At 55.3% G+C, this 18,876-nt stretch overlaps 8 protein-coding genes across 8 annotated transcripts; 5 read left to right on the top strand and 3 right to left on the bottom strand.

The window, feature by feature from the left end:
• Window positions 1-214: 214 nt before the first annotated feature.
• Window positions 215-2,022, top strand: BP01DRAFT_360779 (putative alpha/beta hydrolase). The gene has a single exon (XM_025575989.1). The coding sequence runs from the start codon at window positions 375-377 to the stop codon at window positions 2,013-2,015; it is 1,641 nt and encodes a 546-aa protein (XP_025427008.1). The 5' UTR covers window positions 215-374; the 3' UTR covers window positions 2,016-2,022.
• Window positions 2,023-2,558: 536 nt separating this feature from the next.
• BP01DRAFT_395428 (uncharacterized protein) lies at window positions 2,559-3,868 on the top strand. Its single transcript, XM_025578395.1, has 3 exons — window positions 2,559-2,803; window positions 2,892-3,202; window positions 3,275-3,868. The coding sequence occupies exons 1-3, from the start codon at window positions 2,683-2,685 to the stop codon at window positions 3,836-3,838; spliced, it is 996 nt and encodes a 331-aa protein (XP_025427007.1). The 5' UTR covers window positions 2,559-2,682; the 3' UTR covers window positions 3,839-3,868.
• Window positions 3,869-3,908: 40 nt separating this feature from the next.
• Window positions 3,909-4,948, top strand: BP01DRAFT_360778 (hydroxyisourate hydrolase). The gene has a single exon (XM_025575988.1). It carries the CDS (start codon window positions 4,192-4,194, stop codon window positions 4,831-4,833), a length of 642 nt encoding a protein of 213 aa, XP_025427006.1. The 5' UTR covers window positions 3,909-4,191; the 3' UTR covers window positions 4,834-4,948.
• A 133-nt stretch (window positions 4,949-5,081) lies between these two features.
• On the top strand, window positions 5,082-6,638 carry BP01DRAFT_426680 (uncharacterized protein; the record flags this gene model as incomplete). The annotated part of the gene is made up of 5 exons (XM_025579810.1): window positions 5,082-5,496; window positions 5,569-5,825; window positions 5,877-5,998; window positions 6,045-6,524; window positions 6,590-6,638. Exons 1-5 carry the CDS (start codon window positions 5,121-5,123, stop codon window positions 6,636-6,638), a joined length of 1,284 nt encoding a protein of 427 aa, XP_025427005.1. The 5' UTR covers window positions 5,082-5,120.
• BP01DRAFT_188689 (GroES-like protein) lies at window positions 6,589-7,978 on the bottom strand. Its single transcript, XM_025570933.1, has one exon. The coding sequence runs from the start codon at window positions 7,721-7,723 to the stop codon at window positions 6,743-6,745; it is 981 nt and encodes a 326-aa protein (XP_025427004.1). The 5' UTR covers window positions 7,724-7,978; the 3' UTR covers window positions 6,589-6,742.
• Window positions 7,979-9,763: 1,785 nt separating this feature from the next.
• On the top strand, window positions 9,764-12,567 carry BP01DRAFT_426678 (glycoside hydrolase family 55 protein; the record flags this gene model as incomplete). Its single annotated transcript, XM_025579809.1, has 6 exons — window positions 9,764-9,957; window positions 10,020-10,306; window positions 10,363-10,784; window positions 10,845-11,210; window positions 11,274-11,747; window positions 11,809-12,567. The coding sequence occupies 6 exons, from the start codon at window positions 9,764-9,766 to the stop codon at window positions 12,565-12,567; spliced, it is 2,502 nt and encodes an 833-aa protein (XP_025427003.1).
• Window positions 12,568-12,831: 264 nt separating this feature from the next.
• Window positions 12,832-16,265, bottom strand: BP01DRAFT_306862 (TPT-domain-containing protein; the record flags this gene model as incomplete). The annotated part of the gene is made up of 7 exons (XM_025572257.1): window positions 12,832-13,074; window positions 13,198-13,414; window positions 13,526-13,952; window positions 14,099-14,166; window positions 15,277-15,678; window positions 15,763-16,109; window positions 16,164-16,265. 7 exons carry the CDS (start codon window positions 16,263-16,265, stop codon window positions 12,832-12,834), a joined length of 1,806 nt encoding a protein of 601 aa, XP_025427002.1.
• A 751-nt stretch (window positions 16,266-17,016) lies between these two features.
• BP01DRAFT_306816 (uncharacterized protein) lies at window positions 17,017-18,000 on the bottom strand (the record flags this gene model as incomplete). The annotated part of the gene is made up of 4 exons (XM_025572256.1): window positions 17,017-17,152; window positions 17,213-17,299; window positions 17,357-17,677; window positions 17,738-18,000. 4 exons carry the CDS (start codon window positions 17,998-18,000, stop codon window positions 17,017-17,019), a joined length of 807 nt encoding a protein of 268 aa, XP_025427001.1.
• Window positions 18,001-18,876: the final 876 nt, after the last annotated feature.

The following is an 18,876-nucleotide window of genomic DNA, read 5'->3' as shown; positions in this document are numbered from 1 at the left end:
CGCATCCAGGTGCAGTCAGCATGACATGCATAGTTGCATAGTTGCATACGGGTAGATCAAGCGGCCTCTGTGGGGGAAGCGGGGAAGCATAATCCCAAGCTGGCAAACACTGCAAAACGCCTTCTCCAGGTCACGTGGGGGTTGCCGGCACATCGAAAGTCATCCGGTAAATGGCTTTACCCTCCGTCCATCGGCTGTGTGTTCGGCAGTCGATGTCGGTGGCGGCAAGTGACAATAAAATCATGTCCGCGCTACACCCCGCCATTAGGATGGTTGCCCCTCCTGTACTTATACTTTTCTATTGCAGGGTCCCCTTTCATTCACTGTTTCCTTCATTGACCTCATAGCTGCACTCCACACTCCTCCCCTTCAAGATGGCGACTCCCGGCTTGCTTTACGTGACGATGCACCCGCGTCCCTCGCTCCCCGCCGCACAGTTCCACGACTGGTACAACACGGAACACGGCCCATTGCGCCTGCGTCTGCCCTTCGTCACCAACGGTTTCCGCTATCGGGCGGTTGACGGCGAGGAGCCGGAGTGGGTTGCTTGGTATGATATCACGGAAATGGAGGAGTTGACCCGCGAGACCTACCTGGCTCTGCGCGGCGATGGAATCAAGACTCCGCGAGAGAAAGCGACTATGGCGCAAATTGCCGTCGATCGCCGCCTCTACGACTTCCTGGGTGAACAAAAAGCCGCCGATTACACTCCGCTCGAGGATCAACCTGATACTACTGTGGCCGGTTCTGTGCTTGTCGCCGTCTCCACTACTCTTGTCGATGACGCCGCCAAAGAAGCCGACTACAACCGTTGGTATACCGAAGAACACATCCCCATGCTCTCCCGAGTGCCTGGCTGGCGCTGCTCCCGTCGCTTCGTGACGGCTGCCATCGACCCCAATGCCCCTCGCGAATATTTGACTCTCCACGAGTATAAGGCTACCAATGGCTTGGGAGGTCCGGAACACAAGGCTGCTATGGATACCCCTTGGCGCACTCGGATCGTGAACGAGACCATCACCAGCCAGCGTCGTCGCGTCTTCGAGTGGGCCTACACCTTCGGACCTGCTCCCCGCGAGCTTTCCTCCCTTGCCTCTAAGGATGTTGCTGGACCCTGGTCGTCCAACGACGGTCGCACCCGCACTTTCCCCTCGCCCACTCGCCCCGCTGTCGAGTCGTTCGTCACCACTCCGGACGGTGTCGACCTTCCCTACCGGTTGGAGGGCAGCACTGATCCTCACAGCCCTGTCATTGTGTTAAGTAACTCGATTCTGGTTGATTATGCCATCTGGGATGACTTTGTCAACGCTTTCCTTGCCGATCCCCGCAACCAGGGCTTCCGTATCTTGCGCTACTCCACCCGTGGTCGTCTGCAGGCATGCGGCGAGCAGCCGATTAACATCAACGTGCTCGCCTCCGACATTATTGCCCTGCTGGATGCCCTGCGCATTCCCCAGGCTACCCTCATCGGTGTCAGCTTGGGAGGCGTCACAGTGCTCAACACCGCGCTCCGCTACCCTGCCCGCGTGACGCGCTTCATTGCCTGCGATACCAACAGCTCCAGCCCGGAGTCGAACCGCAAGGCGTGGAACGATCGTGTGGCGATGGCCGAGCGTGAGGGTGCTGTTTCTGCCACTACCCAGGAGAAGATTGTCGGTGAGGAGCTTGCCGAAGTTACTGTTCGTCGGTGGTTCGTGCCGGAGTCGTATGAGACCCAGCCTCACCTTCCCTCGCAGGTGAAGGAATTGGTGCGCACCAACAGCCTCGAGGGCTTCCGCCAGAGCGTGCAGGCTCTCTGCGCATACGATGTCCGGGAACAGATGGCGCAGGCGCAGGTTCCTGGTCTTTTCGTCGCTGGCGAGGGCGATGGTGTGCTACCTAAGACCATGCAGCAGATGGCAGCTGACCTGAAGGGTGATGCAGAGCTGAAGCTGATTCCTAAGGCCGGACATCTGCCCATGGTTGAGAACGCTCCTGCTTTTACGCAAGTAGTTAACGAATTCCTTCACCAGTAGATTTACGAAAATCAATGAATAATTATGTTCGACTCATCTAGTCACTAAGATATATCCGTAATTGCCAATGTTTGGGATGAAACATACGGTCCTAATCAGAGATCACTTCCGACATCCGACAGGGCGAGGTACCTGCAGGATGCTCGCGCCGGTATAAGTTGTAATTCCGGGGAAATGCGGCCACAGCCGGGTTGTTTGTTTGGCATAGTTCATTTGACTGTTGTTTTGGCCGCCTATTTGGATATATTTCCCCAGTTAGCGAGAAGCATATTCAATATTTTCCGGGCGTTTTCTCTGCACTGGTAAAGACTCCATTGAGCACGAACCTATTCACCCCCATAATATGAAGTAGTTCAACGGAATATGCATCCGCATCCTCGGTAAATGCTGTGGGCCTGTGGCTACACTCTGTATCCCCATCGCCGGATATCCCTGGTCCCCCGCAGTCGGGATTTCCGAACTTGCCCGCAACCCAGATTTATCTGGGATCTAGAAGCCAATTCCATGCAATTATTTAATCCCAACCAGTATTGTCTACATCTACTTCTACCACGCGGAAATTGAATCAGACAAATCAAAACTGTCAACCGGTCATCCAAACTATCTGTCATCTTTAATCGGCAAACCCAATTTCCACGAAAGCCGTAAAGACCACCAAGCAGACAGCATGCCCCCGACACCCCTCACAGTCCGATACAAAGAGATCGACGGTAGCAAGATCGATACGGATATCTACCTCCCACCGATCGCTGAAGCCAGCAATGGACAGCCGAGACAATATCCAGTCTGTATGTGCAATCACTTCAGAGACATGCATCGCACCAATCATACACGCCTTGGCGACCGTTATCGCTAACTCATGCCCGCGGGCCACAGTAATCGACATTCATGGCGGCTCGTTCATGCTCGGTCACTCCAAAATGGTCTGCATGCCGCAGGTGGATGATTGTCTAGCCCGCGGTTGGATCGTGATCAGTCCCAACCATCGTCTGTGCCCGCAGGTGAACATCCTCGAGGGACCGATGGCGGATTGCCGCGACCTCCTTGCCTGGATCTACGACAGCCACCTTGATGCGTTCCTTGCCGGGGACTCGGCTGCGCATTTGCGTGGATCGCAGTACCAAGTCGATATGGACCGCGTCATGGCGTTTGGGACATCGTCTGGAGGCACGTTGGCCTTGTCATTGGTAGATACCCACCATCCCCGTTTCCCCAGCGAATACACAAGACAAACTAACGGCCTGTGCTTCCTACTCCAGGGCTGGGACGTCCCCCGCAGAGTCGCCGCGATCCTCGACTTCTACGCGCCCGCCTACTTTGCCCATCCGTTCTGGACCCAGCCACTCCCCGAGATGGCCAGCAGGCTGCCGCCGCTCGACCCGGCTTTCCTCAACAAGATCTACGATGAAAAGCCCGTGCCGACGAATAGCTCGATCTCCCTGGAAGGGCAGACCGAGGTCGGGGTCGTGCCGGGCCCGGACTTTAGCCGTCCGCGCGACGGCTTTGCGCTCACGCAGGTCGCGAATGGTACGGTCATTCGGGCGTGTTATCCCGATCGCGACGTGCGCGAGATCGATCCCGTCCATCACGTTGACGCGGAATTTCCGCCCACGTGTATTGTGCATGGTGGCGCAGATACCAAGGTCATCATTGATGTTAGTCGGGAGTTATATCGCGTGATGCAGGAGAAGGGGGTTCTGTGTGAGATGATTGAGGTGCCGGGTGAGGATCATACGTTTGCGATGAGTATGAAGGTGGGATCGCCGACGTGGGAGTTGCAGCGACGGGGGTTTGATTTCTTAGAGAGAGTCATCGCGAGGTGATCCTGAGTTAAAGTGATGTGATTAAGCAAGATGTAATGTTGTCTATGTTCTGGTCAATCGTAACGGTACCACTGTTGACATCCTCGAGCGTACTCGGAGAAAACCAGGCTGTGAGGGCCTGGTTGCTGCCTGAGGCTTCCGCAACAGGAAACAAGCTCCTAACTCCACCAACTGGCAGGCTGGTGGCATCCTCCGGGGTACATATCGGTGGTCTCCGATAGAGCATCCCATGCGGGATCGGAGATATGATTTAAGCTCCCCCTCACCTGCAACTCAATCAACTCACACAACACTCAATCACACAACATCTCTCAATCCTCCTCTCGAACCTCCGTTAGTACTCCTGTTTGTACATGGACAGCACCCAAACCACCCCATTGCCGCCAGCTGGCCCAACCCAATCACCACGAGACCAACCCACCGAGCGTCTTAACCTCTACCGCAACCAAATCATCCCAGCTCAAGCTCAATCCTCCTCCACCACCACCACCACCTCCTTCTCCTCCTCCCCTCGCAACCCAACCTCACCAACTACCCAGTCCAAAAATCCATCAGCAACCATGTCCCGCGACCCCATCACCTGCCACGTCCTCAACACCCTCACCGGCACCCCCGCCGCCAACCTCCCCGTCACATTAACGCTCCTCTCCCCCAGCACAAACACCGAACCCACCGCCACCACCACTACGTTCCACGCAACCACCAACGCAGACGGCCGCGTCGCGAACTGGACGCCAGCGAACGCCTCCTCGCAATCACAATCCGTCTCGAGCGTGCTGGCCGCGCTCCCCGCGCCCGACAGCAAGACCAACTGGGCGCTGCGCTTCGAGGTCGGCCCCTGGTTCGAGGCCCAGGGGGTGGAGAGCTTCTGGCCCGAGGTGGAGGTCAAGTTCACGGTTAAGGGGAGGGGGAAGGAGGGGGAGGAGGGATGGAGACATTACCATGTGCCCGTGCTGTTGGGGCCGTGGAATTATTCGACTTATCGGGGTTCATGAGGGGTAGTAAGTTGTGAATAAATTGTGGGTTGAAGAGGGCTGTGTGGTTCTGGAGGATTGCGTATGAGTTATTGGGTATTTGAGCTTAATTCATGATTGAGAATTGAGGTTTCGTTGAATGATTGCCAATAGCTGGCTGTGTAGACTGTAGCTGTATTTCAGTTTGTAGCTGGGTCGAGTGCATGCGGGGAACCGATGAGATAAGCTCGGGATGCAATGCGACCGATTTAATCGATACTGGTGATTTGCACGACTCCACGGTTCAAGCATCAGTCGAAGTCCTTGCTATGGTGAGAATGGATAGCGCAACCAGAAGCAGACGTCAGTTCTCTGGACCGCACTTTGAATTCATCGCGGTCGCAGGGGACAATGTAGCTGGAGACGCCGCCACGCGGCGACGCGTCCGCAGCCATGCGATGGTGGATTATCGACGGCGGACTGCTAAACCCAAGCGGAAGGAAAAGGCATCTCCGTTGAATGAAATCGATACGACATCACCGTCTCCTGCGCGGGCAATCCAGGGGAAGCAGGAGTCTCGTACAGATGTCGATTCACTGGTCATTCCTTATGGGAGGTTCTCACTGCTGGATGCCAGCCGATCGGACCCGTTCGGGACGTTTCCGATCGATTGCGATCGTCGGACTCGACGACTTTGGGACCACAGTAAGGTTACCTTCCCCGTGGGGTAGTTGTATGAGACATTATAAGTCTGGAACGGGGGTTGACAGGATGCAGTGTACGATGGGACTTGTTCCATGTTTCGCACGATGCTCGACATCGGCTTTCTTGACGTCGTCCGTGAAACCATCGCTCTATCACAGCTGCTATCGGCTTCGTCCCAACACTTGGGTCATCTTTATAAGGGGAGTAGCACAGACCACTTTAGGTATAGCATCCGAGCGACAACACTCCTCCAGCAGCGCTTGCAAGATCCCTCGACTTGTGTAACAGACGAGGTGGTCATCGCTGTGCTGGCCTTTTGTTGCTATGCTGTGGGTATCGTCTTTCGTTAAAATGCTTGATTCAAGGCTGATCTTGCTCAGAATCTGACGCGCGATCCAGAGCTCCTGAATGTGCACATGAATGGTCTGTCTCGTATCCTAGGAAGTCGAGGAGGTGTACAGTCTCTAGACTCTAAGCCGCTGCTGAGGACTATGCTGTACTGGTGAGCACATACTCCTCGTTACTCTACCTAACTCACGTATGCGTAGGGTGGATGTCAATGGCGCGTATCTTCAGGATAGTGCTCCGCGATATCAACAGCCCTTCGAAATTCTTGTCGACCGCAGCATGCTCACCACCAGCTCATATCAATTCAGCCAGTCACTGGACGACAACACTGATGGAGACGCCTTCGTCTCATACATCCGCCAGAGCCTCACTGAGTTACACATGATCATGCTGTCGGAATTAACGAAGCGAGATCTTTGGTACGATATCCTCTTCCCGGGATTCCACATCTCCCCGATTTTGCATGTTCTGTTGTCACAAAACCGTGCCACGGTGTACGTTAGTATGAACGAGCGCGTGGTAGAATGCTTTCGCCTGGCTACAGTCATATATCTGACTGAGCTCCGTGGGAAATTCGGTCTGGATACCATTCCAGGGCTGCTGTACGGGTCTAAGCTGCTCCTGCTCCTGCGTAATATGGATTTATCTCTCCTCTCGACGAGTCAACAGATCTACCTTGTGTGGGCACTGACAATAGGGGCTTGTGTTTCATGCGTGGATGAAGGAATGCGAAGGCTTTTTGCAGATACGCTGTTGAAGGTCACGCTGCGGATGGGAATTACTCGCTTTGCTGATTATAAAGATCTCATTACACAATTTCTTCGGATTCCTGACGCTTTTGCCTGTTTCCTGGATAACTTGGAAGAAAGCCTATTTCACATTCAAGATAACGGTGTTCTTATTGATCAACAACCACAACCATTTTCCCATTAGCTTCGTTGGCTTCCATCACTCGGTGGGCTTCCCGAATCTCCTCGAACTGAAACACTCGCGACGGCTCCGCTTTGAACTTCCCATCGGCAACCATCTTGACAATCTTTTGCAAAGGGACATCCGCCAGGGGAAACTCGGGAGTTCCGAAGACAAAGCTCCCAAAGAAACTGAAGTGTACTCCACTGGCCATCTGAAGCAGCGGGTTGAAATCCTGAATCGGTGCTAGACCCCCTAGGAACCCAGCCAGACAGACCCTCCCATTCCGTCGTACCATCTGCAGGGAATCCACGATCGTGGTATTGCCTACCAAATCCAAGACAGCGTCGAATCTCTCCGTTAATCGTTCCGAAAGATGCGGTTCTTCGATCACTGCACGCTCAGCGCCCCGTTCCTTCAACAACTCAAATCGACTCTCATTGCGACTCGTCGCCACAACATGCGTTCCTCCCTCCACCGCCAAATTCAGCGCCGCCTGCCCCAACGCCGACGTCGCCCCGCGAATCAACAACCTCTGCCCGCGCTGCAGCTCGAGGTTCCGGAACAGACACGTCCAAGCCGTGGCGTACGACTCGGGTATGGCAGCGAGTTGATGCCACCCCAGCCTCGACGCGTCTGGGCCGAGCTCGACGACATTGGCCGCCCGCACGCTGGTGTACGAGGCGTAACTGCCGTTGACGGTGCGTCCGAGGCCGCCCATCAAGCTGGCTACGGGGGTGCCCTCGGCGAACTCGCCTCCGGGGCAGTCCGCGACTATGCCGACGCATTCGATGCCGCTGACGGGCATCCACTCGGCCCATTCGCCTCTGCGCATGTGCATCTCTGCGTGGTTGACGCCGAAGGCTTTGACTTTGATGACGACTTGTCCGGGTTCTGGGGTTGGTTTGGGGATGTCTTTGATGACTAGGGAGTCGGGGCCCCCGAATTCTCCGATGAGGATGGCTTTCATTGTGTTGTTGTGAGCAGGGTGCTTGACAGGTAGGACAGGTAGGACAGGTAAGAGCTTGTACAAGGGACTTGAGCCTGCTGCTGTATGTTGAGTGAGAAGGACTTTTCCCGGTCAGTCAAGAGGAATCAGTGTAGATGCTGATTGAACTGTTAAAAGTGAATGGCAGACGGCATTCAAGCGACTCTTATATTTTCGAGCATTTCTAGACAGCTCCATCTTCTCCCTCCTGCATTTGTAATCACTCGTCATGTCTACATATTCTAGGGTGTCTTTGTCGTCATTGTCCTAGCTATCGACTCGTACACTCAACTCTACATCCTGGCCCAAGCACCAGGTAGTCGGGTCCACGGTTTCTGCAGCGCATTCCAAATCGGGTTAGTGTAGTTGTGACTCCGCTTTCCCCACGGCCCGCGCGAGTCCACTAGACCCGAACAAGCAAACGCTGGCGTAGCGACAGCCCGACAGCCCGACAGCCAGAGAGTTGATGCGCCCATGGCTCGATGCTTGGACTTTAATTGGGTATTCTGGCATGGCTCACATCGTTCACTGTCTTTGATACTTCTTGCCACCGGTTTATGCGATATGTGGTCTGGATCAGCTGAACACCGTCATTCACCCCTTGAGATATATTTGAGGCCACTGCAGTCCATGCTGCGGTATTGCAAGAACTCAGAAGCTTAGTACTTTGCATAAACCCACCCAGACCGCATCATTTTATATCTTCAAGTTCTGCAACTTGAAGCTTATTACAACAATAATAACAATAGATACCTAGGAGCCTTACCCAGATTCTGTTGCAATGGAGAATCCCATCAGGAACGGGTTTGTTGGGGGACCAAGAGGGGCTTGAACGAGGGGGGGTGGGGGGGCTTCACACGCCGGAGAGGTATTGTACAGTAGACCATGGGCTACTAGGTAGCAAGCTCATATATCCTCGAGGTGTCAGGTCATTTCAGGTTGACATCGTTCTTTGTCCTAAAGATAGAGGGACGAGCCCCTGATTCTGCAAGGAGTCTCTAGTAACTCGCATTGGATGCACCAGACCTGATCATCACTCAATAGTACTAACTGAATATTCTGCCGACCACATACATCAGCAACCGCACACCCGTTTGGATCTTGTGTAGTGTCTAGAGCAAACATATGGTCCATCCCCAACACGTGCGACTTGGTGTTCGTGCGGGCAATCCCTTTGCTCAACCTTGGTTGGCATGTATGTGCCTTGCGGAATGCGGCCGCAAAAGACGTCAGAACCACTTGGCAGCCGATGGGGACGGCAAAAACAAACGCCATCTACGACACCAAGAGCCTGTCACCGGGCTGGGAGTTGAATGGAAGCCTGATGCCTGCGGTCTTTGGCTTGTGGCTGTTTATCACGGGGTGTTGGAGGAGGGGGAGGAAACTTGGTTTTGCGCATGGTTTGGCAGGGTGGCGGCAGGGGAAGGATGCATGCGTCCCTAAAGTATAAGTTTTGAGTCTGGACTGGGGAAATACTCAGGTAGTAGGTGAGAGACTGGGGCTTCCAACTTACATCCCGAGTAGTTAGTAACTTGTAATAAGAATAATGATTACATCACTGCATATACTCTGCGGAAAACAAAAGATCCGGTTTGTTGTCAAACCCCTGATCGACCCGCCCTGGGCCGGAAGATCAACAATCAGTTACATACTAGTGGCCTGAGGCCCTAACCTTAAGTGAGTGTTTCTGCAGTGGTATGCAAGTATGCAGGTCTCCGCCGCCAGGTATGCACAACACTTTTCCCACTTGTTGTCCACATAAAAGGGGAGGCTGCCCCCCAAATATGATCGTTCAGCTAATGACATTATCTCCGACCGTGTCTGTTGCTAACGCCATACCTGGGCTCACTCCCAATGTCCGACTAGCCCTTCACCACAGGTATCGAGGTTCGTAATAAATTCTTCCGACTCCAGGGGAAGTTTCACTCTTTTCTTCCCAGGTCGGCCATTCGTTTTGCTTTTCTTTTCTTTTTCCTTTCCCGTTAAAGGTTGAAAATCGGATCGACTCACGCGTTTGCTGAGATGGCCCACGCGGCATTCGCTTTCCTATGTATATCGTGGCTGTCGCTGTTTTCGCTGGTGAATGCCAGGCCGCAGGGAGGATGGTGGAATACCTCGATGCCGCGCGTGGAAAACACCAGTCCAAGCCTGCCATCCACCCAGCCCAGCCCGAGTTCGGGATCTTTCCCGTTGAGGAGTTATATCCCTGAGCCGATGTGAGGGTTCCCGAACACTCCCCCGCCTGAGTACACCCGACCCATTTCGCTGACGCGCACAGTGGAATACCCTTTGCGATCCAGAACCGCACCGCGCAGCCATGGGTGAGCCTCAATGAGCCCGTCGTCCACCAGCCCAACGCCGCAGCGCCCACTGCTCTCTGCGCCAGCTCCGGTGACTCCGGCGGAGGATACTGGTACGCGGACATCGAGCACAACGGCCAATCCTCCTTCCTCGATTCCAGCCACAAGGAGGCGTACACGGTGTTTCGCAACGTGGTCGACGATTTCGGGGCGGACAACACGGGCAGCAGGGACGCGGCGCAGGCGATCCAGGCCGCGATCCAGGGTAAGCATCCCCGAAACGTGATAGAGCGTTGCCCCCTCTGACTTGGCTGTACGCAGCCGGACCATCCAACGGACCGGATCGCGCCTCCCACTCCATGGGCACCACCGGACAGCCCGCCATCGTCTATCTCCCCGCAGGAACCTACCTGCTCGCGAGCTCGCTGCAGCTGTTCGTGGGGACGGTCATCATCGGCGACCCGACGAACCCGCCCATCATCAAAGCCGCGGCCAATTTCCCGGACGACCATCTCATCTATGCCAAAGACCCCAACTTCGGCGGCACGATCAACTTCTACATCGGGATGAAGAATGTGGTGCTCGACTCGACGGGGGTCGCGTACGACAAGAACATCGCCCTGCTGGATTGGACTGTCAGTCAGGCGACGCAGTTGACCAATGTCGGGTTCAACATGCCGGTTGGGACGGCGACTCACATCGGTCTGACGACCCAGTATGACTACAACAGCAACCTCATCATGGTGAGTTGAGATGTACCAGTACCAGGGGGGGAGCTGCAGACGGGAGGACTGACTCTTTAGAACGATCTGTGGTTCAAAGGCGGCGCGGTCGGCATGAAGCTCAGCGGCCAGCAGTGGGTATTCAAGAACCTGAGTTTTCTGGGAACAACAACGGCGGTCGTGGCCGGGGGCACCGACATCACCTTCCTGGGCTGTCGTTTCGAGCAGTGCAAGACGGGGATTGACGCGCACGGCACCTCGGGCTCGCTGACCGTCATTGACACCTCGGTGACGAGCGTCGGCACGTTTATCACCACCGGCACCTCCGACACAGCCGGCAACTCCATAGTGCTCGAGAACATCAGCAACTACGGCAACACGGTCAAGGTCGGTGACGCGATCGTGCTGAGCGGGGGGGTCTCAGACACCTGGGTCCACGGCCACCTGGTAAGATTGATCGCACTTTCCCCCTCGAATTCCCCCTCGAATCCCGCACTAATGGGTGGACAGTACACCTCCGGCTCGAACCAAATGCAAGCCACAAACGGCCAGCTCGTCAGCACCTCCCGCGTATCGGCGCTGTTGTCCGGCAACAAGTACTTCACCAAGGCGCCCCCCACGTACCAGGAGTATACCGCCAGTCAGGTCCTCAACATCAAGAACGTGCCGGGCAAGCCGGTGTACGGCGACGGCGAGACGGACGATACCCGCAACATCAACGCGATCCTGTCCAGCAACAAGGACTGTAAGCTCATCTATTTCCCCGCGGGGACGTACGTGGTCACCGACACGATCCAGATTCCCAGCGGCAGCCGGATTATCGGGGATGCGTTCGCCGCGACCATCAGCGCGGTGGGCAGCAATTTCGAGGACGAGGCCGCGCCGCGCGCGATGATCCGCGTCGGCAACCCCGGGGACGTAGGCGTGGCGCAGATCAGCGATATGGTGTTCACGGTGGCGGATATTCTCCCGGGATGTCAATTGGTGAGTGGCCCCCCTCTCCTGGCTTTTAGATATTTCTTGATCATGGTCTCACGCATCACAGGTGGAAGTCAACATCGCCGGCACGAAACCCGGGGACGTGGGGTTCTGGAACGCGCACTTCCGGATTGGCGGGGCGGTGGGCAGTCTCGTCGAGTCGCAGTGCACGGGCAGCCCGGACAACTGCAAGGCGGCGTACGGGCTGCTGCACCTGACGAGCACCTCGTCGGTGTACGTCGAGAACATGTGGGGGTGGACGGCGGACCACGATCTGGACGGGGACAGCGCGCAGACGATCTCGACGGGGCGCGGGATGCTGGTGGAGGCGACGGCGGCGACCTGGCTGGTCGGCACGGGGATGGAGCACAACACGCTCTATCAGTACAATTTCCACAAGGCGCGCAACGTCTTCTCGGCGCTGCAGCAGAGCGAGTCGCCCTACTGGCAGGGGGTGGGCAGCACGCTGGCCCCGGCGCCGTGGGACGGGGCCTTGCGGGACAGTGACCCGGATTTCGCGGGGTGTGGCGGGGATGACGCGCTGTGTCGCATGGCGCTGTTTGAGCGGATATATGAGTCCTCGGACTTGTTCCTGTACGGGGGCTGTAATTGGGTGTTCTTCAATGATAACGGGAACTGTCCGAAGGGGGATTGCCAGCGGAATGCGGTGTTGGTGGAGGACTCGTCGCAGGTGTATCTGTATGGGACCAACACGAAGAGCACGACGAATATGGTGGTGGATGGGGAGGGGACGCCGATTGCACGGCAGGCGGATAATGCCGGGGGTTGGGGGGGTGTGATTGCTGCGTATTTGTATAATTCGTAGGTCACGGTCAGCGGGAGAATTGCAAGAGGTATATATACGTTCACTTCTGGGTTTGAGACTCTTGTGAATAGATACTTAGTAGTTGATAACTGGAGGGTTGGTTAATCATCGCCTTGCTCGATCATCACCTTGAGTCCTACTAGGGCTGACTCAGCTACGGGGTGGTTTTCATCATACCGGATGAGCATTATATATATGCACAATATTAGAACAATCTAATTTATCTATCATACAACTTACCTCTGATAGGTATCACAAACCATATCAAACCGGCTCATACTTGACATAACCCTCCCGGCCCCTGAGTCGAGTGGCCACCATCTCCCAGCAGGACACCACTCCCTTCCACCCGAGGGAATAGTACAACAAGCCCAGCAGGGCCATCCCATACCCGAGGACCTGCAACGGACTCACCGGGGAGCCCCAGATGACGATCGAGCAGATGATCAAGAGGATGTTCTTGGGCACGCTGACCAGCGTCATCGTCAAGCCGGATGTTTTTCCGATCTATGCTTGTGTGAGCCCAATCCCAATCCCATCATTCCTCTCCGACGAGGAGGGGAGGAGGAGGAGGAGGAGGAGGAGGAGGAGGAGGAGGAGGAGAAAGAAGGTCGGTGAAAATATACATACCAAGACGAAGATCGAAACATTCAACATAAATCCGACCATGGCATTTGCCAGCAGGATCCCCGCACCTGTGCGTCCCACGACTCCCCAGTCAAACCCTTCTGCCCCGGCCCCGGTGTTGAGCTCCGTAAAGCAAGCAATCACCGCGTTGGTGGCCGCACAGACGGGCGCCGAATAGTACAGCGTGACCAACGGATCCATCTTGCCAGCCCCCGGCCGGCTGCCCGTCCCTTCCACTGTGCCCGTCCTATCCTCCACCCCATGCTGCCCGCTACCATCCCTATCCCGATCCTCCGCACGCACCCCCTCCCCAGAGCGACTCCCCTTGGACAGCAGGACTTGGATCATCACCAACCGATTCGCATCGAAGACCAAACTCACCACCTGAAACACCACCCCCGTCCACACAAACTGCACCTCCCCGGCGACCGCCAACCCCACACTACAAGCAATCACCAGGATGTTCACAAATGAATCCATACTGGGGGTGGCGACGCGCCAGCCCCAGCTCACCAGCAGGGTGACGATCGGGCCCGCGGCTTTCAGCATCTGGATGAAGCTGACGTTCAAATAGAGGTAGGTCATGTTGGAGGTGACGAGGCTGCCGCTGTAGAGGAGGCCGATGGGGACGATTTGGCGCAGGTAGAGGGCGGGGGTCATGCGGTGGGTGTGGCGGGTGTTGAGGTAGGGGGTGCAGTGGGCGAGGAACTGGGTTGCGAGGGTGGCGAAGACAAGGTGCCATGTTGTTAGGAGGATTGCTTCACAGGATTTTTTAGTATGCATAATAAGTTTTACTCGAGGAAGAGGGGCGCGCACGGTAATCTGGTTGGGTTCGTTAGTGAGTTGAAGGTGAAGGGGGTCAATTAGTAGGTAGGAGTAGTAGTAGATAGAGGGTCAGACATACGGAACTCAGTCGACTCTATCAACCATTTATTGAAGAGAATGGTCAGGTTGGACCAGAATACCCAGGACCTACATACAGTCAATCAATCGAAAATTAATGGTTGGAGAACATTGCGATGGTGGAACTACATACAACACCCCCACGACCACCGGCCATATCGGCTTCTGCTTCTCGCTCGGTGGACTGGGCAGCAGCGCCCCCGAGTAAGTCATCTTCTCGGGAAAGAAATCAACGGTGGGAGGAAAGGTGGGAGACGAAAAGGAAAGCGAGGACAATGACTCTCGCAGCGTATCCTCAGACCCGAGATACTCCCTCCCATCGAGCAGTCCTGTCATACTACGCCGCCGCGACGGGGGCATATATAGCCAACCCTGATTTTCTGTTTCTGTTTCTGTTTCGGTTTCGCCGGCGGCTGCCGCTGCATCTACACTCCAGGAAACGTCCCCGGTCGGGCTGCAGCCATGGTTCGGGGGGAGGGAGGGCATTCTCAATGCGACTGCAACACTGCATAGCTGCAAACGGTGCGAGCAGGGAGGGAGTCTGGGCAATGGTTGAATTTATAAAGTGTTTAAACGGTCTGTAATAAAAAAAAGTCAGCCTGAAAGGGAAGTGGGGTCCAGAAGCAGGCACCAGCGTTTTTCACCCTATTTTCAGGGCCCAAAGCTTGTTTGCGGCTTCCCCCCCCCGGCCAGCAAACCTGCCAAGCAGGGTTGTTACGATCATCCCGGGTGCCGCGGATCTGAGCCTCGGTTCCGTTTGCATCTCCCGTAGTTACAGTATTACAGTACAGTAAACTCAGTCCTAGTCTTTGAGCAAAACACAATCTATGAACACTAGTTATAGTTACGATCTTAATTTTACATAATATCTTCCCCCCTTTCCCAAAAACCAATCACCACGAATGCGTACAGTACGTAATAAAGTAACTCGGCCACGCTTCCACGTCAATCGCCCGCTTACACGCCTCCGCATCGAACTGCGGGTTCTCAAACGCCGCCAAGCACACCGGGAGTTTCCTGTCATCTTCCCAGCTGTACGGATAGATCTGTTGCCGCGGTAGAATCACCATCTTATCCTGCACGGCCCCGAGTCTTCCCCGCTCAAGCACCTCATCCTCCGCACCCTCTGGCCCACAGTACAGCTCGAACTCGGGCGCCCAGCGCCGCACCTTCTGGCACACGTGCCGCCGCACCGTGGTCTGTCCCTCCTCGCCCCCAAAGTCCTCGTAGTAGCGGTGCAGCAGGAAGCTGAGCGCCGTCGGCCCCGTCAGACTCTCCACCGACCCGTCGCCGTTCCCCTCGGGGTTCTCGATGACGTGGATCACGGGCAGCAGCCAGAAGGGGTGGCCCGGCGGCGACGCCATCCATCCGTTGGGCACGGCCGCAGGCCCGTCCAACCCGGCGCGGTGCGCCATGTGTCCGAGAAACGCCCGCTGCGGATGCATCCCTGACCCCTGCAATTTGGTCTGGCCGGTCCAGGAGCCGAGAATGCTGCTGTGCGCCGCCCGCAGCGGGGTGTCGTGGCCGGCGAAGAGCGCGTCGACGGGTCGGAGGGCTTCGGTGTCGACGTCGGCGTACATCCTTTACCTCACCGTTAGTTTTTGGTCTGGAGAAAAAATTGTTGCAGAGGGAACTAAATAGACGCGTCTGTAGGGTAAAACTCACCCGCCAAAGAGAAACATATACAAATTCCTCACCACATCCGCCCGATGGATCTCCTTGGGCAGCCGGTCGTAATCCTTCAGAAACCAGGGGAAATGCGTCTCCACCAGCAGCCGGTTCGTCTTGTCGTCCCACAGCACATACTCCCACTCCGGGTTTTGGGCTCGCATGGTCTGCACCCACATCTGCGCGTTCTCGCTCATGTTGCTCCCCGCTGGGAACCAGGTCTGGTGGATCAGCTTGGGGATGGAGACGAGGTCCGTCGAGCGGGGGCGTGAGAGGAGTTCCCGCGGGGACAGGGAGCGGGCGTAGGAAGGTGAGGAGGTAAAGGGGAATTTGTGCTGCGCGGGCTCAGGATTGGCGGTGGCATGGTCTTCCCGGGGTCTGGAGCTGGAGCTGGAAACCGGGAGAAGGGTGTAGATGCAGGCCAGGACCACGGCGCAGGCGAGCGAGAGTTGGAGACGTCGCCGGGTGAACCATTGACAGCCGGTGCCTGAGCGGATCATAGCGGTAGGTGTTCGCTACTGTGAATGATGTTGGGGTATCTCGTGCTAGTACTTAGATGTAGAGCTGGGATGATGCAGTGTGTCGATGAAGGTTGGGGGGGAAGTGATCGGTTTTGTTGAAGGGGTGCAAACCTGATGTGATGCACACGTCTTCTCTTCTCCGTCCGGCTAAAATATGTTCATGATCCAAACTGTCGTTGTCCGGTTCATTACCGCCACCCGTCATTGCTGTCTGGATCAGGGCTCCGCGGTAGTATCGACCCGTTGGCCGGATGCGGCTATATTACGAACAGCTGCACATTCCACTCGGCAGCACCGACACCACCGTTGTCTGGGTGCGTGCTTTCTTGGTTATGACTTTGTGCATTTCGTTTGCCTGGGTTTGGCAAGGAGTCTCGCCGTCATTTTGTGTCATGTTTTGAGGTGCATATGTCGACTGACACCTTTTGCCTCTTTCGGTCGTCCATTGTTATCGCTCGGGAAGGTAAGCCGGACAGGTCATGTGACTCAGATGCTGTAAAGAGACAGTAGTCTCGGTACAGTGAGTACAATGCAAGTGGGATACTAGCGTCGCAGACATGAAGTAGTGTCTGGTCTTCAAGAGTTAGTACAGTGGAAGCTATGAGGGAAAATTTGAGCGATCCCCGCATTGTGGCTCAAGGCAGAACCATCGATTCAGGAAAATGTGACAGGACGTCTCCACACGAACTGCGGGATACCTTCTCACCGCAACATGGCCGGTTTGTCAAAGTCACAGCCGCCACTGAGACACTTCAAAATGACTCCATGATCCTCTCATCTGCAGCACATTCCAGCGATCCCAGAGACGATCTTCCCAGGTTGTTCGTCCATCTGATAAACGCCAGCACTCCCAATCTATTAGATGACTAATACATAGAGTCAGAAAAATGAGACCAAGTAACGTTCTCGTCAATAATCTAACCCACCACTTTTGGTCTTCTTTGTCCCAAAGAATGTTACCGATGGATTCATCCACATGGGTTACATTGACGATCCCACAACGAACCGTCTCTCTACCGAGAGTCAGTCTCTGGAATTCAAGAAGCACCGCATAATGAGCCAAAACCTACAGCCAGGCTGCCTTGAAAGCCTTTCTCAGGAGTTCACGCTCCTCACGAGACATCTGCACGAGATAGACGGGGTGTCCAGGATCAAGATCAATGCCTGGCACCCTCTGCATCAGGATACTCAGCTTGTAGCCTCCTGGGACCCCCTCGTTGATTGACTGTCTTTCCTTCTTCCAGGACAGCAGGGAAGGGATACTCGAGCAGCCTCTGCTCGTCAGGGTAGCCAGGGCTTCAATCTCCGAGTCGAAGACGCTCGGAGTCTCCGAGATGGCCTGCTTCGCTCGAGCGTCAGGCAGTTCGCCCGCCGTTTTGTACCACGGAATCCTGGCCCCGGGGTTAACATGTCTCTGCTGTCTCCTGGCTGGTTCGGATGGTGATAATTACTGTAGACGAATCTTGATCATAGCGGCTGGTGGCCCAGTCCCAGACACCTTGCAGCACAAAAACACCGCGCGAGCCTCGGATCGAGCGCCCGAGCCTTCACATTCTGCCTGACACACTTCATGGCTGATGTGTCGGAGCTTGGATTGTAGTTTCCATGTTGAGCCATCAGGGAAAGAGACCTTCATGCCGATGTAAGTGGCATTATCGAAGACATCAATGTCATCCTCTTCTGGGTCAATGAGTCCATTCGAATCGACAGACATGCTGAGATCTGCCGAAGGCGACGAAGAGGGTTACTGGCGGTGAAAGCTGTTCTTCAACAACACGAAGGAAGTGGTGGACGGCTCGTCAATCTACCACATGGCTACCTACTAACCGTCTATAAGGTGCGGTCAAACGCGATCTGCGAAGCTTCTTGAGCCAATTGATTTGCTTTTCCAATCAGAATCTTGTAAGGGTCAGAGCTCGGATCTCTGATGATTAGGCAGCCATTGGCGCCTGGAGGGGGTAGACGCAGGGTCGTACCTTATCATGGCCACCAATTCACTGAAGGTGACAAATATGCAATCCCTGAGACTGAGGACCCGGGAGCCTCTATTTCCTATCAATGATTCTAATTGGTGGTGACAGGGTCCATTTCAGCCTTGCCATTTGGAGAAGTCCATGGCGACGCCAGCTGACTGGTGAGAATCAGCAAAGGCTGGAATTGATTCCTCCTCTGCGCGGAATCTTTCCCTCTTTGCAAGCTTGGACCATGCTTCAAATGGCTGACAGGTTCAACCTCTGCCTGACCGCTGAGGCATTCCATCCATTCGTCTTTGAGAATGGCAACGGGTTTCGGAGTCGCGGACTTTGAGACCAGCCTGTCTCGGAGTTTTGAGCTGAGGTTCTGTCTCCGAGGCGGAATTGATGCGACCGCTTACGTATAACAGATAGGCTACTATCCACCACACTTCATGGCATGGTCGATTGTCTCCATTAAGAAGTTGTTGGGAGTAGAATTGCTGTCAGCTCAGGCTATCATTGCGCCTATATTAATATGAGGCTACGACGACCAATGCTCAGAAATCACATCAACCATCCGATGGAACAATCAGCCTGCTAACTGCGTGTCATTTTTTGTCGATTTGCTGTTGCTC

The sequence above is a fragment of the Aspergillus saccharolyticus genome (genome assembly GCF_003184585.1).
Source record: "Aspergillus saccharolyticus JOP 1030-1 unplaced genomic scaffold BP01scaffold_54, whole genome shotgun sequence".
Taxonomy (NCBI): domain Eukaryota; kingdom Fungi; phylum Ascomycota; class Eurotiomycetes; order Eurotiales; family Aspergillaceae; genus Aspergillus; species Aspergillus saccharolyticus.
Note: the sequence above shows the minus strand (reverse complement) of the source record. Positions and strands in the feature narration are given on the sequence as shown.